The sequence below is a fragment of the Octodon degus genome, unplaced genomic scaffold, assembly GCF_000260255.1.
Source record: "Octodon degus isolate 3935 unplaced genomic scaffold, OctDeg1.0 scaffold00042, whole genome shotgun sequence".
In the NCBI taxonomy this organism is placed as follows: Eukaryota; Metazoa; Chordata; class Mammalia; order Rodentia; family Octodontidae; genus Octodon; species Octodon degus.
In genome coordinates, this window is record NW_004524618.1 from 458155 (window position 1) to 483671 (window position 25517).

At 50.5% G+C, this 25517-nt stretch overlaps 1 protein-coding gene across 6 annotated transcripts in view; it reads left to right on the forward strand.

Annotated features, from left to right (window-relative positions):
• Positions 1-25517, forward strand: part of Pax2 (paired box 2) — an 83699-nt gene that overhangs the window by 12273 nt on the left and 45909 nt on the right. For 5 of the 6 annotated variants that reach the window (XM_023715633.1, XM_023715635.1, XM_023715637.1 and 2 more), the window contains 2 exons: positions 1345-1513; positions 2172-2369. In XM_023715633.1, coding sequence (XP_023571401.1) covers positions 1345-1513; positions 2172-2369 — 367 coding nt within the window. The remainder of the gene's footprint in view (positions 1-1344; positions 1514-2171; positions 2370-25517) is intronic. The other variant, XM_023715634.1, reaches the window with a different exon arrangement.

A 25517-nucleotide genomic window follows, 5' to 3' on the forward strand; every position in this document is an offset into this window, starting at 1 on the left:
GTCGCGGTTAGGCGGAGGGAAGACGAAAGAGGCGACTGCGGGAGCCCGGGCACAGTAAAAATAGAGGCCCCGACTTCCGGCCGCCGGCTCGGACACCTCTTCGGGGTTTCCCCCGAGCTAGCTGTTGGCCTCCGGAAGGGGCCGACGAGAGACGCGCATACGGCGCGAGTGACCCGCGTTCTCCGAACTCCGGGCCGCAGCGGGGCTGTGTCTGGTTAGCGGGGCTCCCGGGCCGCGAGGAGGGCGCAGGCGACCGCTGGGTTCCTGCAGGGCGGGCGGGGCGCCGGGTGCGGGGTCTCCAGGCGCTGTGGGCTCGGTGGGCAGGGGCTGAGCTCGCTGCAGCCTGGTATTGGGCCGCCTCGCTCCGAGGTCGGCAGCCCGGCGAGCGCAGGGCGAACCGAGGCGCTCCTGTATCCAGGGAGCCAGCACCGGTGCACGTTTCTCCGGGCGGCTGCCGGGTTTGAGAGGTCAGAGGGACTCGAACTGGCGGCCCGGCTGCGTAGGTTGTCTCCCCGACTGGGAGGCTGGGTCGGGGGTCCCGGGCGGGACCGATGCGGAGCCCGCATGGCAGGCGGCCGTGCGAACCAAGCAGCCCGCGGTCCGTTTTGGCTGCTACCGAGCCTCGCGGCCCGCGCCGCTTCAACCTCGCCTCTGTCTCCCGGGCGACGAGCTGAGACAGAGGCCTGTCTCAGGCCCTTGTCCCTTCCGCTTCACCTGGCTTTTGCCCCCCACAGCAGACACCAGGGAGGTGAGAAGGAAATGTGGCTCCCGAATATCTAACGATAGGAAACATTAAAAAAAAAAAAAAGATCAAAACCAAATGGAACAAACAAAAACCACAGAGAAAGAGGCAGTGCAATAACGACTGAAAATAAACACAAAGGAAGAGGTGTGGAGCTAGAGGTGCTGTGTGAGACCTAGCCACTTAGTTGGGCTGGGCTGGGACTCAAGGGAGCAGAGTGAGCTGCGCAGACCCCCCAGAACGCCAGCTTCCCAGCCCTGCACTCCAACCTGCCCGGCCGGCTGGCCCTTCCTCTCTCTCTTGCATTCCCTAGGCTGTCTTCTCTCTCTTTCCCGTCTTTTCTGTCCAGCTTTTCCAATCGCCTCTCATTTCTTCCTGCCGGTAGCTAGGGTCTCACTCCTGCTTTCCCAGCACTCTACCCGCGACTCTTCCTGGTGGTTCCAATCCCTAATCTCATATTGATCAGCACCACCAAATCGTGGGATTTCAGGGACACAACCCTCACCCCTGCCTGCTCCCCTTGCCCGATCTGGGGTTTGACCCTGACTAATGGCTGGTCCCTGCTGTGTGTGGGGTACTGTCTTTTTCTTGTCTCTCCCCAGCAGGGCACGGGGGTGTGAACCAGCTTGGGGGGGTGTTTGTGAACGGCAGACCCCTGCCTGACGTGGTGAGGCAGCGCATCGTGGAGCTGGCCCACCAGGGCGTGCGGCCCTGCGACATCTCCAGGCAGCTTCGGGTCAGCCATGGCTGTGTCAGCAAAATCCTGGGCAGGTGAGGGCAGGAGCCTTGGGGAGATGCCCTGTCTCCTTTCTCAGCTCAGGACTTGGCTAAAAGTTGAGGCTGTGAGTGGGAGAGAGATTCTCCAGCTCCAGGGATCTAGCTATTGCATTTGGGAAGGGTGCTCAAAAGGTTGACCCTGGAAGAGTAGGGTCAACCCAGCACAGGCCCTGCTCCTGGGCCTTTGGTGGCTCCCACTGCTGGTGTGGAAAGGGAAAGGGCTATCTTCCAGGGAGCTAAGGTGGTGGTCAGAGGAATGTTGTGGGTGGATATGAAAGCAGATCCCAAGAGAGGAAGCTGCACTGGGCAGGCAGAAGGAGGGCCCTGGTTCCCACAGGGGCCCCTGCATGAGGTAGGAAAGGACTGGAGATGGTGTTTCAGCCCCAGATTCGCCCTTCAGGGGCACATGCTTTGATGACAGGTGTGCCCAGCTCCTGGTGTGGCTGCCTCTTGTCATTCTCCTGCAGTCCCCCACTTTAGCTAGGCATCCTCTGGAAGTTGGCTTGGCCACATGGCCCTTTTTCCTGCATGCTGCTGCTTCAGGAGTGGTGGGAGGGAGAGTGGCTCAGTGGCTTTACAGCCTGCAGCTCCCCCACCCCAAAACCCACGGCCATTGGATTCCGCTGACCCAGCTGCCGGCTTCTGGGCACAGGTACTACGAGACTGGCAGCATCAAGCCTGGTGTGATCGGTGGCTCTAAGCCCAAAGTGGCAACGCCCAAAGTGGTGGACAAGATTGCTGAATACAAGCGACAGAACCCAACCATGTTCGCCTGGGAGATCCGTGACCGGCTCCTGGCTGAGGGCATCTGTGACAACGACACGGTGCCCAGCGTCTCCTCCATCAACAGGTGAGCAACCTCCCTGGGCCTAGTCCACAAGCCTCAGTTCTTGGCTCCTGCATGCTGGAGATCTCAGCCTCTGCCTTTCTTCCAGCTCCTTTCCTAAAGTGGTTTGGCAGGGAGAGGGTACCTACAAGACAGAGAGGCAGACAGACAGAACTGTCCCCAGTTCAGGGTTTGGTATTCCCTGCCAGGTTTCTCCCCACTAGTATCCTGGAAATGAACGCAAGTGTTTGTGGTAATTAAGACTCCAAGATTACACGCCTTGGGATCTAGAGACAATCACAGCCTGTAGTGAAACCTTTAAAGTAGCCAGTGTCTATTCGTCACATCCAAACAGACTACCCTTTTTTAAGGCATGACTCTGTCTTGGGGTAGCCTCGTTCCTAGCTCCCTCACCACACCCACAAAGCTTGCCTCCCGGGAGCCCAGGTCTTGCTAGCTAGCTCTGAACAAATTTCTGACCTAGAAGCACTAGCATGCAGGCCTGTGGAGCAAATGCCAACCACAGCCAGCAATTGGCAGGGAGTGGAGGAGCTGGACAAGGAGATAGGTGCCAGGCAGCGGGCAGAACTGGGATCCTGAGAGTGAATTTTGCAGGATGCTTCACATGCCTAAGGTGACAATTTTGAGAGTGAAATCTTTGCACTGATGACAACACATGGGGTGACAGGGACCAAAATTAGCTGGATATCTAGAATAGTTAGGTCCCCAGAGGACTCTCTGAGAAAGTCCATGGCACCCTCCATACATATGCGATCTGACCGCATGCCACATGCTTCTCTGTCATGGCTACACAGTGGAAAGCAACAGGTAAACTCGGAGCCCAAGCTGGCTTCTGAATTATGGAGCTGTATAATCCGACCACTGTACACAGAGACCCTGTGCAAATCGTGGCCGGCCAGAGGCAAGCCCCACTTTTTAAAGTACCCTCAAATGAGAAAAGGGCTGAGTTTCATGCCCTTATTCTCTGCATTCTTCACAGGCTTGTTATTAGGAGGTCAACCAATAGTTCAGGTGTTACTTTTTTTTTACAACTGGCATCACCTATCACAGTTTTTGTTTTTGTTTTTTGTTTTTTGGGTTTTTTTTTTTTTTTTTTTGGTGGAACCAGGGATTGAACTCAGATCTTTGTGTTTGCTGGTCAAGCGCTTATCCTACTGAGCCATCTCCCCGGCCCCAACAGGTTTTTTTTAATATTTCAAAAATGATGTGGAATTATCCCAAATCATCCTGAAAACAGCAGGCAAAATTAGCTGGTAGAATGTACCTTGGCTAAAGAAGATTCCCTCTGCCACACGTGTGCTGTGATGTACTGCGAGGCAACCCCAGAGATCATCCCAGTGTGTGCCATCTGCATTAACATGGTTATTCAGTTATGAACAGGGACATAATGCTGATCAGCTGATTATGCACCCCTGAACCCTCCAGCTCCCTGGGCCTGGCTCAGCCAGGTATTGAAAACATGTCAGTTTGGCATTCAAACATCTTCCAAAGAGGCTAGAGAAAGACTCTGGTTTGGGAGAGTAATTTGTACTTGGTATTTAAAAGTTGGGAGGAAGATAGGGCAGGGATGGCAGTAAGGAAGGGAAAGGGAAAGACTCTGCCTTCTGAGTCAGCTTGAACATGACTTTTGACTGATTCCTGGCCCTGACTGTCAGTTGGAGTTGAGGCCATGTGTGCAGAGGGGCTAGGGCCGGCTGAGGAGCATGTGCCCAGCTGGATAGCGGTGTTCTGGAGAACATTCAAGAGAGTTGTTCATTGTGGAAGATTCTCTGGCCTTTGGAAGGCCCCAAGCAGTCTACAGCTAAGGCAGATGTGGCAGCAGCCCTTCCTTGAACCCTTTGTTCTCTTTCCCCCAACATACACCGCTCACTAACAGAGATGTTTTAACAAGCTGGCTTAGACGCAGCTTGGAAAACTTTTATCCTGAAAAGCCACAGAGAGCAGAAACAGGTGACCCTCAGTGGAGCTTTAGGGGTCTTTAGTTGTAGCCACCAGCACTGGGAGAAGGCTGTGTGAGCTGCCCAGGGTTGAGTGTGGGAGGAAGAAGAGCCTCAGGTGACAGCTCTCACACCTCTGCCTGGGGGGGTACAGGGCCCTGTTCCTGCTGTGGAGGAGTAGCGCTTCCTCCGGCAAGCACAACTGCATGTGGAGAAGCCCCTGGGCCTGCATGTAGGTTTCAGGGCTTGCTTAGCCAACAAGGCATGGTCATGCTGTCCTCAGTTTTGCTTTGGGCAGAGATTTGCAAGGTTCACTTTTGGAAAAAAAAAAAAACACACAAAAACAAACAACCCAGGGATCTCCCAGGGTGCTATGGGGATGCCTCTGACACCCCACCCTTAGTGTACTTCCTGCTCTGTTTTGAAAGGAAAGGCTTATTTGGGATGACAGGTACCTTTGCACCTGTCTAAGGCTAGTATAGCTGGTTATTCCAGGAACTTGGTCCTTGCTCTGCTTTGAAAATTCTGCTGGAGACTTTCCTCTGTGCAGAAACTATGGTGCAGTGGGAATGAGTAGTTTCTGAGTCCTGGGCCTGACTGTTCACAAGTGGTTCTGCACTTGGGTCCTTCCTAATAGTTATGTGTCAGAGTGGCAGGAGCCTACACTGGCAAAAGAGATATGCGTACTCGCTAACCTGAGCCAAAGGTTTTCATCTGTTCCTTCCCAAAACAGATGCTGTTGCTGCACTTGAAATATGCTGTTATGGCTATAAACGCTATTGCTTTTCATGCTTTAAAAGTGGCTTTGGGAGAGCGGGTAGATAGCTCAGAGGCATAAGCACCTATCTGGCAAGCACAAGGACTAGAGTTTGGGGTTTTTTTGGTGGAACCGGGGCTTGAACTCAGGCCCTTGCGTTTGCCAGGGAAGCGCTTATTCCACTGAGCCATCTCCCCAGCCCATAAGGACTTGAGTTTGAACCCTAGCCCTGCATGCTATGCAGTCTCCGCCCTGGATCCCTGGGGAAGCAGTGTGAGGCCCCAGAACCAGGCATGGTGGTGCATGCTTGTAATTCCAGTACTTGGGTAGTTAGGACAAGAGGATCTCTGTGAGTTCAAGACCAGCAAGGGGGCTACAAAAGAGAGCACAAGGCCAGCCCCAACTGTATAGCGAGACTTTGTCTCCAAAAAAAGAAAAAAAAAAAGAAAGAAAAAAGAAAAGTGGGGGGCCAGGGAGATGGCTCAGTGGAATAAGCGCTTCCCTGGCAAGTGCAAGGGCCTGAGTTCAATCCCTGGTTCTGCCAAAAAAAAAGAAAAGTGGGTTTGGTACTCTCTGATCCTATCAAAAGAAAGGCTGGAGGATCAAACTACATTCTCATTAGCAAATCTTACTGGCAAAAGGGCTTGTCTGGGCAACAGGAATGGGTCAGGAAGCCTTGCCATGCTCAGAGACCACATCCAAAATCCTGGGAACTGACTGAGTAACTCAGCACATGAGATTTATCTGAATCCTTCCAAATGCTGAGTTACTGACCACTGGGCGTGGAGTTGTAACTCTTCAGCCTATCGGTGCTACTGGGGAGAACAGGTACTTCTGAACAGTTGACCCCAGACTGAAGCTGGTGTGGGAATGGCCTGAGAGTGGGAGACTCGTGTGGCAGGAAGGTAGACAAGTCCCCTTGTTAATGGCTGGAAACTGACTGCAGGCAGAGCTTTCCTGGGTACAGTCTTCTTGTTCAGCTTTGCTCTGGTCAGGGAACACAGGCAGCACAGATGCCTACAAAATCTAGGGTCGCTGGCGGTCCCCAAGGATGAGGACAGGCATCACTTCCAAACCTGCCCTACAATCTTTGCCTCCTGGAGCTCCTGCTCCCTGGCCATGATCCTCTGGTCCTTCCCTCAGCCTGAGGAGCCCCAAGTGGCTGCAGGCCTTTTCCTAGCTGCAGCAGTGCTGGTGTCAAGGAGGTGGCAGCCCCAGCACTACATTAAAGAATTCCAGGCTGTGTTATTCTCTGGTCTTGGCTGAACACTGACAGGGAGTGTCTGTGGGTAATTGCCTGTCCAAGTAGTGGAGAGCATGCACTCCATCCATAGCTGTGGGGATGCTGAGCCGTGTTTGGGGCTAGGATCTACTGCTTTCCCCCCCGAACTCCAGCTCTTGAAGGGCGCCTGACTTGACACTTGAGTCTGGCCTAGCCTGGCAGCAGGATGGAGCCGTGTGCTGCCTACCCCTCTCTGTACCGTGTAGCTTCTGCTCTCCAGGCCCAGAGCAAGCTGATGACTCTGCTCACAAAAGACCAGGAGAGAAACCCTCCCCTGCACTCTGCACCAAGCACACTGAGGCCAGAAGTGGCAGTTTCTTTTCTGTTATTGCAGGCCATGCTCTCACTCACTGTCTTTCCTCTACAGAAGTTGCCATCCTAGGAGTAGGCACAACTTTGTTCTTTTTTTTTTTTTTTTACATGAGCTAGATTGCCCTCCTGAAAAGTCTGTTTGTTTCCTTAGCAGTTTTAACCTGGGCTTCCTGGCCAGGGATCCCACTGGTCTGACTGTCTCCCCAGTGGCTGGCTTGAGGGTGTCCAAACCACACCTAGTCCCCCAGGGAGGGCAGAGGCTGGCTGCCCTGATTTCCTATCTCAGCTGGCAACTTTTCAGAAGAGGCAGACGGGAAAGCTTGTTCCCAGTCAGAGCTTCAGGTGCATTGTGTAGGGTGCTGCAAAGAAGAAAAGGAAGGGAGGAATCCTAAATAAATAGGGTCCCAACTGTTCTGAGAACTCAATAACACCATCACATTATGTACGAAGAGGCATAAATCTTGTGTCCGCATAAGTAACCTTCTCAGTTGCTTTTATCGTGCTCAAGCTGCCTCCACTTACTCCCATCCACAGCAGGGGCAGAGGGGGCTGCATGGAGGGTGGTCTCCCCTGCAATCTTATACCCAGAGAGGTAACAATCAGCCCATACAGCCAGGGATTTCCACGGAGCCCTGGAAGGGCCCATCTGTCTGCATGAAAACCAATCAATAACTCTGTAACTAGAGCCCTGTCCCTGGGAAATGGACAACACAGCAGTTCAATAGAGGGCCATAAGGGGGCTGGCCAGGTAGGGATGGGGCCAGGCAGGAATGGCCCCTGGAGAAAGGAAACAAGGGTGACCGGAGAAGGGGAGATTGGTGGGTCTGTGGGCATAGCTGGGGAGTGCAGTGGCTCCAGGCCAGTAGGCACAGGTGCAGGACTATTGGACAGAGTAGGCCCAGGGAATGAGACAGCACAGGAAGTTGGGGTGGTGGGAACGAACATGTGTTTTGGAGTGCCTCTGGTACGCGCCATGGTGCTGGAGGAATGGCATGCTCACGCATGCGATAGGCACTCACGCATGTGATAGGCCATGCTTGGGGGCCGCACTATCACAGTTTGAAAGCAGAGCAGCAATGGTAGTGACTGATGCAATCAACCACACCCCCAAAAACACGCAGAGGAGGCTCCCTCTGGGCTCACATGGGCTGAGGTCCTACTTCCCAGCTTTCGTAGCAGAACTGACAGAGGAAGCCCTTAACCCAGGGTCCCACTATCTGCTCCCAGAGTCCCAGATCTGCAGCTGTAGCTGCTTTGCAGCCTTGGCTGTCTGTCCCCTGTCCTGTCCCACTGTTACCTGAGAATGCAGTTTTTATATCAAAAGGAGAAAGTGGACGGCTCATCCTCTGGCCACAGAAGCTGTGGGACCCTTTCTTACATTTCCTGAAAAACAATTCTAATTTTTTTTTTAATTTTTTTTATTTTAACATTTATTGTGTGTGTGTGTGTGTGTGTGTGTGTGTGTGTGTGTATGTGTGTGGCCAGCTCAGCCCACCAGGGGGCGCGGCTGGCTGGCATGTGGTGCTGGGGGATTGAACCACGGTCCCTGTGCCTTGCCAAGCTTGTTCCAAGTAGGTGCTCTGAAAAACAATTCTAATGGAAAGTACTCTGTGGTTTAAGGGAGAAGGTAGGTTAGAGACTCAGGCGGCATTCTAGTCTGGAGAGGTCCCAGTTTAGGGTAGGGAAGGAAAGCAATGCATACAGCCCAGCCTGGTGTCTGGCAAGGGCAGCAATGGAGACCTCGTGTCGCTACAAGACCATGGTACAAATGCCTTTGAGCTTGGCAGTGATACCTGATTCTAGGAGCTGGAGGACAGGTCCAGCCACAGGTGTTGATTCAGGAAAGTGATTTGAACAACTCAGTGTTGGCCAAATCAAGCACAGCTGTGGTGCTGTGGCAGTGAAGCCTGTGAGCCTGGAACTCTGCAGGCTCAGCCTGGCAAAGCAGATGGCAAGATCATGTCTCAAGATTAAGAAAAGCACTGGAGATGTAGCTCAGTGTGAAGGCCCTCGGTTAAACCTGCAGTACTGCTGACAAAACAAGAAAACCCACAGCTTAGGACCTGATTCTGTCCTCCACAGCCGTCGGCAGCCCCTGATCTATGTGTCTCACCCACCGACCTCAGCTTTGTCCAGAACAGTAGTACGTACTTAGTTTGAGTGCAGGAGCTGCTTGGCCCAGAGGCTCTGGGAAGGAAAGGGAGGAAAGCAGAATTCCCTCTGGCCACAAGGTATGCCTGGGGTAAGGATGGGGGTGCAGACCACAAGATCAAGAAGGTGAGGGGCTGAGGAGTGAGAGGAGCAGGGCTGTTGGGGGTTGGAGTATGTGACAAGGAGTCGACCATGCAGCTACAGCTATGGAGCTTGTGAAGGCAGCACTGATCCCACCCTCTGAGCCAAGGCTTTTAAGGACCCCGCAAGGTCTCGGAAGGGCTTGGAGGGAGCCAGAGCTGCAAGCAGCTGGTAGCAGGGCATAGGCACCCACAGAGAAGCCAGGTTGGCTAAGGGAGAAAATAAAGAGATCAGCCAGGGAGGAGGAAGAGGGACGAGAGTGGAGTGGGACTGAGAAGTGCACCAGGGCGTAAAGTCTCAGGCTACAAGCTGTGAGGTACTTCCTGACAGCCGGGGCACCACAGCCACAGCCTGGCAGTGGCCCTCCAAGGCTGCGGTGGCCTTCAGGGCAGGGCCGTGGCAGCGTGGGTGCTGCAAGCTGGCCCCAGCAGGGCTGCACGGGGTGGCGCTTGCTTCTGGGGCCATCTACATCACTGCCGGGCTACCTGCAGTCTTGGCCACTGCCCAGGAGCCCTGCTCTGTCAGTCCCCACAGCACTCTCCTCAGCTGTGACCCAGGAACAGAGAACTCCAGGGGACAGCTGGGTGGCTGTCCACCCAGGGGACAGCAGGAGATGAGGCTACAGGCTGGAACAGACACATCCACCTGGCAGTCACAGTTGTGTCAGGAAATCTGAGAGGAAGGGAAAGAAGGCAGGATACAGAGACCCCAGAACTGAAGTTAAGGGGATCAGTGCTGAGGATAAGCCCCAAATCCAGTGCTCCCCTGTATGCGTGGCCTTGGCCTCTCTGCTCACAGTTGGCCGAGAGGGGAGGGAGACTGGAGGGCCCAGGACCCAGGGGGCGGTGTAGGCTCTGACTGCGGGAGGGAGGCTCGGGTAGGAACTTGGGCCCCTCCTTTCCTGCTGTGTCCTGCCTACTTCTCAGGCAGTCTCTGGCTCCATGCTGGTGTGTTGTCTGAGAGGCGCAGTGTACATCTGCTGCAGGGAAGCTTCTCTGTGGCTCTGTGTAGAGTACATGGGCTGGGGCATCTAGCTAAGCTTGGACTGCATGCCCAGGAAGGCACCAATGGCTCCAGCATCCCAGGGAGTGTGCAGGAGTCAGGCTTGGTAAACCAGGTGCTGCAGCTTGCTATTCAGGACTCTGGCCAGAGCCCCTAACCCACTGGAGTCTGTGTATTGGAGGAGTGGCACAGAGGGCACAGAGGGGGCACAGAGAGGGCAAGCAGTAGCGGTTTTCCAGAGGGCACTAATGGAAAGACCGTGGCTAGGTAAAGGCCAGCCCATGCCCACCAAGGCTGCAGTGCAGCCAGTCTGCGGCACATGGGTGTCTGGGGGCATGAACACAGAGCAGCATGCATGTGCCTGCAGGAGGGGAATGTGTCGAGTTGTGCGTGATGGCCAGAGCAGTGGCAGTGTGTAGACCACACTAGGAGATCCGGGAGCAGTCTCTGCTTGCATGCACCTGTCAGCACAGGGCGCGCATATCTGGGTGGGTCAGAGACTACCGTGGTGGTTGCCTTCTGTCACCCACAGAGTAGGTGCCCCGTCCCTTCCCCTCTTATGCCTCTTCATCCTCCTCACTCAGATTAGCTGCCTGTGGATAGGAGGCCAATCTCAGCAGACTTGAATTAAAGAGTGAAGAGAATTTGATAAGACAGGGAAAGCCACCCTTCCTCAAGGGACCCGTGCAGGTTTTGTGTTCCCCACTTCCCTATGGGCAGTGACTGCCTGGCCTCACAGGGGTTTGGGACTGTGAAGCCTTGGACTGTGAGGCTCAGCGCTCAGCCCCAGCCCAGGGTCGGCTCCCTGCTTGCTCTGCCGGAGCCTCCCTCCATCCCTGCGCTCAGCATCAACCACTTCCCAGCCTCGTTCCCTCTTGCTCAGCTCTAAGGACCCAGGACTCTGGCCCAAGGAGACAATGAAAGGTCATACAGACTCCTAAGTCATACTCGTCTCCTAAGGAGAAGACCTCCTAAGATGGGCAGAAAAAGTTGAGGGAAATTCATTTCATGGCCAGTGGCTGCTTAGAGAAGGTGATGGGAGCATACCAGCGTGATAAATGTTAACTGAGCATTAATCGCATTAAAGAGGGCCCTATAAACTTTTCATTTCTAATTAAATTCATCCAGTGATCCTGCCCAAGCGAGTACTCTGGGCCTTTGTTTATGTGGAAAATTAAAATGCAAATACAATGGAATTTATTTCTAGGCGTGGGATGGTGGGCTGGCCTCCAGCCTGCTGGCCTCAGGCCCTGCCAGGCCAGGTAACGCTTCTCTGCAGGTGCTGGCCCTGGTGACACAGTCCCACATGAGGAGAGAGGCCAATGTTTCAGGTCAGGTAGAGTTAGAGATGTGGAGCAGGTGTGGAAAGAATGTGAAAAGAAGAACAGGCAATAGATGGCCCAGGGATGTGGGGAGCCTGTGTCCCCATGCACACTCACTCCCCCTCCCCCAGCCTCTAGAGGACTAGATCCACCGCAAGGCTTATCTGCAGCCCAGAGGTGGGGGTGGGGTGAGGGTGGGAGGGGTGATTGGGAGGCAGCGCCCTGCCTGCCGGCATGCACAGGCTAGCTCCTAGAACTGAGCAGCCACCCACGGGGGGAGGGGATGCTTATCCCCAGCAGTGGGAGGGTCAGCTGCTGTCCACACCAGGGCTCTGCTGGGCTTGGCCTGCCAGTGCCAAGTGGCATTGACACAGAGCAGCGGAGCGTAGAAGCACAGGCTGGGAGGACGTCGCGCATGCCCGCCTGCACGCACGCTGCCTTCTCACATGCAGGGAGAGCTGGTCGCTCATAAGAAACAAATGTCCCTTGCAAGGAGTCCTTTAGTGCCACAAGCCCTTTGATAAAAGCGATAACCCTAAATGCTATTAAATGGAACGATCTAAAGTCTCTGTTTACTAAAACATAAATTAAGGTGAGGGGAGAGGAAACCTGGGAGAGAAAAATCATTTGGGTGTATTAGTCAGAGACACTGAAAGATAGCCATGCCACTGTGCCAGTAAGGGAGTTGTAAATAGTGTGAAAACACAGGGAGCGAAAAGGTATGGAGCCAGGAGAGGCACGTACAAGGCCATAAACCAGATTTTCACCCAGCTTTGCAAAATCTGCAACCTGTACTGGCAGTTGGTAGAGACAACCAGGGCCCACACTCTCGGGCGTCAGAGAGCACTGTGTGGAGGGCGGCTCGGTCGCTCTCACTGGGCAGACTGCTGGCTGGGCCGGGCCTGGGGCTGGTCATCAGTTTCACCGAGCAGGGAGCTGATTGGTTCGGCTCTGTGGGCGGTTAAGAGGACAACCACATGCAGTTTTTAAAGGTCTGTAAGCACATGAGTCTCTTGTGAGCTGGATCCACATTCTAATGCATCTCGAGGGTGGCAACCTCTTCCCAGAGCGCTGCTTGCTTGACTGACCTGCGAATAGCTGCTACCCTCGTCCTCTTTAGTCTGTTTTATTCTGGATTATTCTTTTCCGCTTTAGTGTTCACTTACGCGTCTTGGAAATGCATGAGCACTTGCTGACAAACAGGTTAATGACCATGGCAACTTCCAAACATCTGGATGGAGACCAAAAACTTTAGTCAATCATCTATAAAGGTTGTCTACATGGTGCCAAAAATCTGGCGATTTAGAAACATCCCCCTAATTGACTGGATTTCAACATTTTCATCCAGGCACAGAATCAACACATTGGGAAACATTTGTTTCAAGAGAAAAATATTCTTGGAAACACTGTTGGAGTTAGAGCACCTATTTGGTGATGCATATGGGTCTGAGTTCTGGTCCACAGGGAGGCTGAGCTGGGCTGGCCTGGGCTGGGCTGGTGGTGAGAGCCACTGTGTCCACAAGCGCAGCCCAGGGCTCCTTCCTTCCCTGAGCTGGCTTCCATCAAAAAGTCCACTTTGCCATGTTAAGGGGGAAACCTCAGGTTCTTGATAACTGTTCTTTTTTTTTCATTTATCTGTTCAGAAAAGTTTTACTAAACACCTACCATGCACCAGGAAATTCACACCAATTTGTGTGGCAGAGTGCAAGAATGGAGGGAGGCTCTAGAGATTGGCTGCCAGGGTTGGCGTTGGGCTTCCTGTCCCTGGCTGCGCATGATGGGTCCGCCAGCCTTGTAGCATGCGGATAACTGTAGGGCGTACCTAGGTGCTCCTGTGGGTTACGTGAGCCAGTCCACATAAACCTCCTTGGAATTGCAACTGGCAAACATTAAAGGCGCAAAAAATGTTAGTTATTCTTATCACAATGGTAATCATCACATGTGTGTTTGTTACTATGTGTCTGTGTGGATGTGTGCACGTAAACACCAACACATGTAAGATGAGAGAGCTTGAAGCAGCAAGTGGTTGTCTCTGCACAGAGCTGTGTATGGTGACCGTCAGGGAGGATTACAGTGTCTTCGGGGCCCAGCTGGGTGTGTGAGAGGAGCCTGCTCTCTATTTTCCAGGGAAAAAATCTCTATAACTCCATCCTCTGATCATTAAACAGCATTGGCTTGTGCACTGTAAGCCGGTCTCTCTCTCTCTCTCTCTCTCTCTCTCTCTCTCTCTCTCTCTCTCTCTCTCGTGTGCGTGTACTGTGTACGAGTGCACACCCGCCTCTGGGATGAACCTGCTGTTTCTTGAGGAGATGAAGGCTGGCATTTTCCAGGTTTCATGGCATTTTCTTGGGTTGTGGTGCTTTGCATTTTGTAGCTTCTTTTTAAAGATAAAATGAACCGGTAGTGGGGAAAACCCCTTATGTGGTAGGTTTGAAGGTTCTTCGGATTTAAATGTCACAGATTGTGAGAGGAAAGAGAGGTGACAGGAAGAGACAGGGGAGAGAGAAAGCAGAGGTGAGGTAAGAACGAGGAGGGAGCTGTAGCGAGTGTCTGGGCCCTGTGCCCGCATGTCTGGCATTCACGGGAAGCGTGGAGCTGTTTTTATTGAGGAGGGAAAGCAACTTCAGGAGGAAAGTTTAGGGCCGGCCAGATAGCTCCGTGGATTAAAGCACCTGCTTAGGCAAATGCAGGGGTGCCGTACGGACCCCGCCCCAGGGCACAGTGAGGCAGCGACTGAGACTGGGTGTGGTGGCCTGCCTGTAATCGCAGCATTTGGGAGGCTGAAAACAGGAGGACCACTATGAGTCCAAGCTACATTGTGAGATCCTGTACCAAATACATTTTTTAAAAAATCAGAAGAAGAACGTTCAGAAAGCACAGTTGAACCTATCTGGTGCACGGCTGAAAGCAGCGACAATAGAGGCCATTTTCCCTGTGCCTCTGAACGGCAAAGATGAAAACCACAGTGGCAAACTCAGCAACAGCGTGTGCCCTGTCCTCAGGGGAGCCCAAGGGCATGAGGCTGAGGGGCCTCCTGGCCTCAAGCTCTTCCTTCCCAGTGACCTTGGCACCCCCCTGCCTGGCACCTTCCCTGTCTTACTGTCCTTAAGGTACCTTCACCCACTAGGCCTTTCCTATGCATGTGAGCTGACGAAGGGCCAGATTTTAAATTAAAAGGGAAAATTTAAAAAATTAAATTGGAATCCCAAGAGCGCAGTCATCCTCGAAGTTTGTTTTCCAGTGAGAGTAAAACTCACAGGAGGGCTGCCATCTTCCTTTCTGCTTATGCCTCACCCTGGAGCGGGCTGCTGCCTTGGGGTGGAGATGGGCAGGGGCGGGGGTCTCTGTCCACCCCACCCCTGCACAAATGGACCAGTAGCTAAGGAGGGAGCTGGCCCTAGCCTGTGCTCCCTGACAGCACCACACACGTGCGCACACACCTTGACTAATTGGAGACAGAATCTCACCATGTAGTTCAAGTCGGCTTCACACGCACTCATGGTGCCCCTCCTGCCCCAGCCTCCTGGGTGCTGGGAGGTGTGCGCCACCGCTTCTGGCCAATTTTCAGGACGTTAGTACTCAAGCACACTCTGTATATATTAGCTCATCAAGGCTGCCTTACGTAATAAACCCTTACGTTCATCCCCACCATCATTTCCAGCCTGGCTGACCAGTGCCCACCACAGTAAGAGCTAGAAGCATGCTGTGCGTACTAGTTGATCTAAGCCTCATGAATAACCCCACAGAGCTTTAAAGGATTGCTCATACATAAGGCAACCAGAGGGCAGGAAAGTCACATAGCCTGCCCAAGGTCCCGAGCTTTGAACCTGTGCCTATGGCTCTGAAACCCGAAGCTACATCTGCTGTATACCTGGGCATGTGCAGGCATGGCTACTCTCTCAGACAGAGCACGTGCTTTGCAGTCTTGTGGTTTGCCATGTTTTCACTTGCAAGCACAGAGCAAGTCCCCCACACCCTGGCAGGTAGGCACGGCCAGTCCCTGTACCTGTGTTCAAGCATGGCGTGTGAGTTCCATGCAGGCCATTCCAAGGCATGTCAGCAAGGGACCCTGAGAAGGAAAAGATGCAGAGAAGTGGAGTGGGCAGGGACTCTCGGAGCTAGAGCGTGTGTCCTTATCCCCTGGGACCGGGACCTCCGCCCTGCCCTCTTGCTCTGGCCCTTGCTGGGATCTGAACAGACAAAGGCTTTGCCCTGGGGCTTCACTCCCAAGATGAGGTCCACATAGAGAAGGTAGCATGGCCCAGCATGGAGTCGGAACTGTTCATGGCTCGGTGGTGGTTTGGGCCCAAGACAACTAAGGATACATTGAATCACGAAGAAGAGATTGTCAGGCATCTCTAGAATACCTGCACTCCTGCTGAGTGACTGGCCAGAGTGAACTCACAAGCTGGAGGATGGGCCCTCTCACCCACAAGCACACCAAGAAGACAATGGAAGCAAATCCTAAGTCTTACACCACGGCCCAGATCCAACATCATTACTCAACTGCATCACCAAGGAGACACCCATTAACCTAATCTCTGAGACAGGCCTTATGAATAAAAAGATGCAGATATGATCAATGAACACGATAGTTCAAAGCAGAAACACAGACACTGCCACCAAACAGCACTCAAATTCCTACAACTCAGTGCTACACAAAGTGCAGTCACCTTGGGGACACAATACCACAGGACAGCGACCTGCAGTAGCATGCCAGAACGTGTCAGCACAGCGTGGTGCAGGGTGACACACTGCGCAGTTCAGGCTCCCTGTCCCTTTAGCACACCCTTGTGCACAGGCTGCCACCAGGCAGCTCCTGGCACAGAGGCACAGCCAGCGCTGCGGCAGCGGCTCCCTGCGCACCCCAGGAAGTGGACCAGCGCAGTGAGCGGCAGGGACGCCCCAGCCCGTTGTCTCTGTGGCAGGTGGATGACTCCAGCCATCACCTCTGATGAGGCCTCAGGGCTCTAGTTGCTAGTGAGAGAGTAAACTGTCCCCTGAGCCTGCTTCCTGAGACAGGACAAATCAGCTCTGTCCTGGCTGGGGTTTAATAAGACTTGGCTGCTACTGAAAATGACAGAGCTCCAGGGAGGAAGGGAAAGATGGGGGTGGGGCACCTGCCGAGCTGGGTGCAGGAATTCCCCTCAACTCTGGCCCTCTGTGGCCACTCTAGAGCTCAGGCTTTCCTGCTGGGTGCTCACTGAGTATCGATTCAGTCTGCAAGCAATTTTAATATTTCTTCAGGGACTTTGCAGCAACAGCACAAGTCATTAATTCACCCTCCCAAATTGCTTATTCAATAGCAGGAACATGGCTCCTGAATAAAGTCCCAGAATTTATGTGACTTGCACGAGTCAGGAGGTCAAACAACTGTTATGGAGCGAAGTTAAAAATCCAAATAAAATATTGACACTTTTTTGGGGAGGGGGAAGGAGGAAGCCAAGATATTTAAAATAGGTTTTTGTTGCAATGCCCCCAGGATAAAGAATGGAAGGAGACTAAAGACAAGTCAGAGTTTATAAAATCAATAGAATTTATTGCACATCTACTTGGCATTTAATAATTCTCTCATTTCCACATCCCCACCTCCACCCATCCTGGCCCTGGACAGGGAGATACACAGGTACACAAATACACACTTATGCACATTAATACTGACGCGTGGACCAATTTGAAAATAGTGTGATGTAAGACGCAGACACCCTGAGAAGGGAACGGAGAGGGGTGTGGAGCCTTCGTGTGACTTATATAATTAATAAAAATAGGCATAATTGGGCAGATATTCATGTTATAAATCTTGGATCAGTGCACTAGAGAAGCTCGAACGTAAGGGTACACTGATGGTAGAAACAGTTTCGGAAAGCCGCGTCTACATGCAGTTTTGTCATATCATTGCGCGTAGGATTTGAAAGTTATGACTTATTTGTAATGCACACATGGTATTTGTCAGATAAACAATGGCACCCACACTGGAAAGGGTTAGCGTGTTAAGAATCAAAGCTGTGCATGCGCCCTGCTAATCGTCTGCCTGCGTGTTCACGCAGTTGTCCGGATATGAATGTAAACATACTGAAAACAGTTTGTTCATGGCTGGGTGTGGTGGCCTGTGATCCCAGCACTCTGGAGGCTGAAGTAAAAGGATCTCTGTGAGTTTGAGCTCAGCCTGGGCTACATAGTGAGCTCAAAGCCAGCCTGAACTGCACAGTGAGACACTCTCAAAAAGACAAAAAATAGGTAACAAACACCAATTTATTTATTTATTTATTTGCAGGACTGGGAATCGAACTCAGGCCCCTACACTTACAGGCAAGCGCATATTCTACTGAGCTATCTCTCTGGCCCCACAAACACCAATTAAAAAAATAGTTTATTTATTTATTTATTTATTTATTTATTTATTTGGTACATGGTCTTGCTATGCAGCTTGGACTTGTAGTGATCCTCCCGTCTCAGCCTGCCCAGTACTGGGATTGCAGGTATGTGCCACCACACCCGGTTTCAGTGGCCAGCATGGCATATGGTACCGAGGATTGAACCCAGGTCCTTGTATTTACCAGGCAGGCGCTTAGACTGCTGAGCTATCTCCCGGCCCCCAAATTATTAATATAAGTAAAATTAATATAAAATACCAGAAGAGGTCAGTGGTTCGGCCCTTGGCTGCTGGAGTCAGGGGCCTGGATCCAGAGCTACTAAGCTTGTGAGCTTGGTGAGTTGCTTAACCTTTCTGTTGTCTCCCAAGTAAAGAGGAAGCCATTGGATGGGACTGTGGTTAGCATTTGAAGAGGAAATGCACTTATTGCATTGCCTATCATACAGTGAATATGAAATAAATGGCAGTTATTAGTTTTACTGCTACCTTATGCTGCTCTTCAACTGAGGCTCAGCATCTCATGGAGTCTACTCTGTTCTTGAAATGACTGCCTGATTCTACACAGTGGTTAGCAGCACAGGTTCTGGAATGAGACACCCAGACTTAAGCACTGTCTTTGGGTATAGCTCAGCGTTAGAGCACTTACCTAGCACACCTGTCTACAGGCTCATATAGACCAGCTTGGCCTCTTACTTAACAGCTATGTGACCTGAGGCAAGTTGCCTAACCTCTCTGAGCCTCAATTTCGACCTCCGCAGAACAGAATAAGAGTCTTTATAGGTAGTTATGAGAATTAAATGATCTATGTAACTGCGTAGTGAAGTTCCTGGTACATAGTGAGTGAGCATATGGTGTTGATAATAAAAATATTTATTTGTTATTCAGCAAATAGCTAAGCATACATAATGACAGGCCTGGGTATTAGGTGGCGAGAAAAGTAGACAGGACATCTGCCCTTGCAGAGCCCAGAGTCCAGGGGAAGCCTCTTGTGAACGAGGGAGCGAGGAGACAGAGCGTCAGCTCGGTGCCAGACACGGAAGGGTGCGGCCAGACGGGGGCAGGTGGGAGAGCCAGCTGGGAAAGTTTTGAAGACCAGGCTGAGGACTTTGAATATGCCCTGTAAGTGGGAGTTGGTCACAGGGTGGAGGCAGAGGCCGAGGGGCAATTTCTGCATGCCAGAGTCACTTTGCGGGAGGACACAGGGCAACCAGGCCGTCATCAGAGCTGCCAAGTGCCCTGCAGCAGAGGGGGCTGTCTGCGTCTGGGGGGCTCGGGGTGGGCCCACAGCTGCACCTCTCGCCATCATGGGAGCCCTCAGGCAGGACTGTGGTGGACACCACAGCTCCAGCAGGAGCTCTGACAGACGAAGCCACGGCTGCAGCAAGAGGAGCTAGGCTGGTCACGCTCTGGGCTTGGCATGCGCCACAGACTGGTTTCCAAATGGTTAGCTAAGCACATTGCCTCTTCATTTTTAAACCTATGCACATCTTGAAGTTAAATCAATCCATATGCTTACCATTCATCATATACAGCATCACTACTGCCCCCTTGGGCCAGCCCCGTGGCCTACCCAGCCTGGTAAACTGTCTCGGCCCTGGGCTCCAGGATGTGCAGTGAGATTCTAGGACTCTCAGGGCCAGTCCTAGAAGACTAAGTCAATGCACCGGATATGCCTAGTATCCTAGAAGCCACTGGGAAATTGCCATCCTGGAATGTACAAACACTAAAGTGATTTTTATTTTTAACCTCTGGCTTAGTTTCACAGAGACACTGGTAATTTCTTGAATTTGGGTGGTAGTCAGTTGACATCAGGGCAAGCAGACCAAGAAAAGTGTGGACTGATGGAGAAAGGCTCTTCTTTCTCTCACCAAGGATGCCCAAGCTTCTCTTAGAAGGCCCCTGTGTACAGGTAACCACAAGGTCCCACTCCCCTCCTAGCCTACTAGTGAGTCTTCTCATTGGAGCATTCAGGAAAGAAAGTCTAAAAAAAAAAAATTCTGGTTCACAAGAGGGACTTGGGCTTTGCGTTTTAGCAGGCACCCTAGAGGATTCTGATTCAGAGAGCTCATGGAAAGTAGTTTGAAGATACCTTTCTGCAAGATTTCTGTAAGGTTCTCATTTCTTGGAGGTTTCCCCGTTTGGTCCTGAGGATTGAGCCTGAGGCCTTGTACATGCTGGTCCCAGCCATCATTCTTAGAGCTTAATTGTGACTTCTGAGAGGCACAAGCTTTTGATGCATCCAGGAGGAACCTGCTTACCTGAAACCTGTTTGTTCCAACTGTGTTCTGCTGCAGCCCAAATGGAAGGTCCCAGCTCTGTGGCCCTGGTCAGTGGTTGTTCCCACACATAGAGCCCTAACATAGCCAGGTGTCCAATCTAACATGCAGGACCTATGAGCAGGTGTGGACAGACATCTCCAACTGCATACAAACTGCCAACCCACTGCCCGCAAAGCTATACGCATGAAGCCTCACAGGGCTGCTAGGCATGTGGCCTTGTGCAGAGGGGGTGCTTGGTTCCAGGGGTCCCTGGAGGCAGAAGGAAGTAATTTTCAGTTTTGCAGCTCCTGGGTTGTACAGAGGGGAGATTCCAGTTTCTTAGAGTTTCTAGGAGTAGGGACCAATTTTAGGAGAGTAAAAAACTTCTTGGGAGATCTGCAATATATCACTTGAAGATCTTGCCTCGGAGCTCAGCCAGGGATAAGTCCCTGACACAGACAGCACTGAAAAACTCTAGCGTAAGCAATTACCTGTGTCAGTTGAGCAAAATGTCCTTTGCTGAAGCAAATACAGTTTTTGCTTTCTATCAGGATTCAGTTTATGATACCTGGGCAACTCAAAATCCCTGGCAGAGAGGCGTTACCACCACCAGGCTAGTGAAGTGGGTGGGGCAGCCAGCTCCCCAAACTCCTCCACCCTGGAGTTCCTCAGATTCATCAATTCAGGACAGACCTTTCCCATGCCAGGGCTTTCCGCTGACTTTAACATAGGCAGGTCACCGCAGGAAAATTTAAGATGACTTGTACATCTTAACATACATGCATATAGTAGATACTTGATGTCTTTCTGTCTTTTGAACAAACAAGACCAGGTGGGGTTAGCCTGCCATTTCCCGGGAACTAATTCTGCAGTTGGGAAGGAAGTGTGTTCTAGGCAATGAGAAAGGATTGGGTGGTTGATTTTTTTCTTTTCTTTTTTCTTCTCTTTTCTTCCTCCTTCCTTCCTTTTTTTTTCTTTCTTTTCATGGTTGTGAAGATTGAACCCAGGGCATTCACACCGACCTATATTTTCAGCCCTTTTTTATTTCTCTCTCTCTTTTTTTTAGTTGTCTAGTTCATCTTTTCTTTTCTTTCTTTTTTTTTAATGTATTTACTATAGGGTCTACAGGGTCTCACTACACAGATTGGGCTTGTAGTGATCCTCCTGTTTTCAGCCTCCCAAGCGCTGGGATTATAGGCCTGTGTCACCATGACCAGTCTCAATCACCATCTCAGAGCGCCCTGGGGGTGGGGCCAGCACAGCACACTGGGGATTGAACCCTGGCTGCTGAACTCTGCCTAAGCAGGCGCTTTAGTCCACTGAGCTATCTAGTGGGCCCTAGTTCATCTTTTTTCTTTCTTTCTTTCTTCTTTCTTTCTTAGTTTCTTTTTTTAAGAAAGTACAAATTAGAATTAAAATAGAAAAAATTACAAGTGATACAGAATTTCGCTTAACAAAGTAATATGAATTTCATAGTATTTGTTGTAATACATAGTGTTGTCTTCCAACCAGTTATTCATATTACCAGATGTATGCATGTAAAATTGGAAGAAAGAAATGTATAAGAAATTAAGAAGAGAAAAAGTACAAACAATTGAAAAAAGGAGACAAAACAAATTAAGCATTATCTGCTCCTTTCATAGAACAGCAGAAATGCATAGCACAGCTGTCCAAACCATCCTGCTCATATACCTAGATAAATCTCTTTCTCCTACTTCCTCTCCTGTGCTTCTCCTCAACTCAGTGACTCTTTCCATTTGAATAAGTTCATTCCCTTTTCCCAGTATCTACTGTACCCTTCAGATTCCATTTTTTTTTTTTTTTTCAGAACCAGGGATTGAACTCAGGCCCTTGCGCTTGCCAGGCAAGCACTTATTCCACTGAGCCATCTCCCCAGCCCTGCAGATTCCATTTTTCTCTTTCAGGTTCTCACACTAAGGAGACAATATGGTATTTGCACATGCAAGTTTGATTTATTTCACTTAAGAGTATGTTCTTTGGTTGCATCCATTTACCTACAAAAGACTCAAATTTATCTTGTTTTCTAGCTGAATAATACTCCATTGTGTAAAAATGCCACATCTTCTCTATCCACTCTTCAGTTGATGTGCATCTGGGCTGTTTCCAGGACTTAGCTGTGACAAATTGCACTGCTATAAATGTGGGTGCACATGTATCACTGTGGTGTGAAGTTTTCAGTTCTTCTGGAAAAATACCCAGGAGGGGAATAGCTGGCTTGAATGGGACCTCCAATCCTAGCTTTTTAAGGAATCTCCACACTGATTTTCATAGTGGCTGTACCAGTCTTCACTCCCACCAACAGTGGAAAAGTGTTCCTTTTTCTCCACAACCGCTCCAGCATTGTTACTGGCTGACTTCTAAAAGTTAGCCATTCTTTCTGGAATGATATCTCAATTACTGTTCTCTCATTGCTGGGACAAATACCTGACCCTCAAAATGAAGGAAGGAAAGGTTTGTTTAGTTCACAGTTACTGGAGGTTGCAGTCCATACTCAGCTGGCTCCAAGGCAGAGCGGCACAGGGCAGAGGGCAGCAGGTCATGGTGGTGGAAGGCAGCAAAGCAGCAAGAGCACAAGGGAGGAGCAGCAGCAGCAGTGGCCAAGAGAGCAAGTCTGTCTCCCTTAGGTTGCATTCAGGCTGTCCACCCCAGGCTGGGTGCAGGACTCCTACCCGTAATCCCAGTGGATCACAAACTTTAGAAGTCTGCCCCATGACCACATGACTGCATGAGGCTTTGGGGGGACAACTAGACGCAAACCATAACAGATGAGATGGAATGTCAATGTTTTAATTTGCATTCTCAAATGACCAACGATATTGAACATTTTTTCTTTCTTTTTTTTTTCAAAGTTTTATTGATAAACAGATAGCAATGAGACAGTTTCAAATCAAATCGCAAGTACAGTTTCAACAAATAATACACTGCATATATTCTTCTTAGCATTTTTTCATATATTTACTTGCCATTTGTATTTCTTCCTCTGAGAAATGTATATTCATCTCAGATGCCCATTTTTGGATTGGGTCTTTGAGTTTTGGGGGCCCGATTTTTTTTTAAATGTATTTAGTACAGGGTCTCACTACACAGATTGTATGCATAGTGATCCTCCTGTTTTCAGCCTCCCAAGCACTGGGATTACAGGCGTGTGTCACCACACCCAGGCTCAATCACATCTCAGTGCACACCAGGGGCAGGCTGATTTTTTTTTTTCTTTAAATGTTCTAGATAGGGGGCCTGGCCTTAGCTCAGTTCTTTAAGTGGCTGCTTCCACAAAGCTGTCAGCCTCAGGTTGCTGTAGTTCGATCCCCACAACACACCAGCCAGCCAAACCACCCCTTAGGCATTTAGAGCAAAGAAAACAAAAAAAAAATTATAATAAATGTTCTAGATAGAAGACTTTTGTCAGAGGAACAGTTAGCTATAATCTTTCCCAGTCTGTGGGTTTTCTTTTTATTCTGTTGGAGATTTGTTTTGAAGTACAGAAACCTTCCAAAAAGATGAGATCCCAGTTGTTGATTTTTTTGAAGTATTTCCCATGTAGCTTGGTATTTGTTCCTGGACTCTCTACCTACCCTTATGTCTTTAAGATTTCAACCTACATTTTCCTTCAGAAGATTGTGTTTCTGTTTTAATACTTAAGTCTTTGATCCGCTTTAACTGTAGCTTTGTGCATGGTAATAGGCATGGGTCTAGTTTTAGCCTTCAGCATGTAGAAAGACAGCTTTTCCAGTACACTTTATTGAAGAGGTTATCTTTCTTCCAGTGAGTGTGTTTGGCCCCTTTATCAAAGGTAAGGTGGCTGAGTGTGTTTGCAGTTGTGTCTGCATCTTCTAATCTGTTCTATTGATACTCAGATCTGTCTCTATGCCAATACCATGCTGATTTTATCACAGTAGCTTTATAGTATAATTTCAGGTCGGGGTTGTGATACCTGCTGTCTTTCCTTTGCTTCCCATGATTGCTTTTGATATTCTGGGTCTCTTCTGGTTCCAGATGAATTTGAAGAAAGTTTTCTCTAGCTCTGAGAGGTATACTAAATATTTATTTCCTATTTTGAGACAAGGTTACTAAATCTCTAAATTGCCCAGATTAAGCTCTAACTGCTGCCTTTAGAATGCTGGGATTATGGTCATGCACCATCATATCTGGCTGGGTGTGATTTACAGAGACATGCTAACATGCTTACATGAGATCCTCTGTGCACATACTATAGCCAGTTGAGGCAGATAGTACTCCCATTTTCTAGTGAATTCTGGGATTACATGGACTCCCCTACCCTTCTTTTCACACATCATAGAGCTGGAAATGGACCCTAGGCACGCAGATTCTGGGCTTTGGGCTGTGTTTCCCAGCAAGCAAGTGTAGCCTTGTGATTGAAGGTACGGGCCTTGTGGTTGCCACTTGGATTCAAATCCCAGACTTAGCATTTATGAAAAGGACGAGCTCGGGCAAGTCAGAGCATTCCTCATCTGCGAAATGGGCTGCTGCGGGAACAAAAGGAGCCACTCGCTGGAGCTCTCAGTGGGCAGTGGCTGTTGATCCGGAAGCTCGGCTGGAAAGAGTGGGGCCCAGAGACCCTGAGCAGCTTGTCCCGGGGTGCCGCCTTCTTATCCTCCCTAAGGCGGGCTGTCTGAGGTCACCCCAGTGCTAACAGGACCTCTCCCGTCTCCACCCCGGGGAGGTTTTGCACACCATTTATTATCATATAATATCATACATAACACAACATAATATGATGGGTAGGTTACCTTGGAAACCCCGAGGCAAACCGTGGATGGATGGATAGATGAATAGATACATTTGTACTAAGTATACATACATTATATCATTCTATTGATTTGTAAAAAGTTCCCGGTCTGCCTGGCTGTAATGAGATTTTTGAACTTTGCGTGGCGATCAATGAGAGGAATATTATTGGCCTGGAGAATTGATATACCTGCTCTCAGTGGCTTGTTCTGCTCCCAGGCTGCCCTGGCCCCCCAGGTGTACGATTCCAGCAGACACTTAACCTTTTTTACAGTGTCATCAGGCTAAAAGGAATCTAATAGTGACACAGGACTTGTGCTCAGCACTCTGCCACTATTGCTTTCCTGTCACAAATAATTTATAGCCTTCTATTTCCAACCCTGAGCTGCACCCCAGCCCTGCCTCCCACTTCCCCCATCTCCCAGGAATCGATAAACTTACACATCCACAGTGGGACTTCAGGGTGCAAGGAGATGGACAGACAGACAAGGGGCCGGAGAAAGACACACAGCAAGAAGGAAGCACAGAGGAAGCAGTTCGGGGGGGGGGGAGGTAGAAGTGGAAGAGGCGTGGGGTGCCCTGTGCCCCCTCTGTGGGACATTGCCTCAGTTCTCACTGCTGTAGTCCCCAGGCAGTGAGGGGGCCTCCTGGGAATCTGACCACAGATGCTGGTGGTATCTCTTCGCAACCCTTTGCTCTGAGCCTGCTACCACCTTGCCTTTGCTTGCTTCCTCTGTGGATCCTTCTTTTTTTTTTTTTTTTTTTTTTTTTTTTTTTTTTTTTTTTGGTGGAACCAGGGATTGAACTCAGGCCCTTGCGCTTGCCAGGGAAGCGCTTATTCCACTGAGC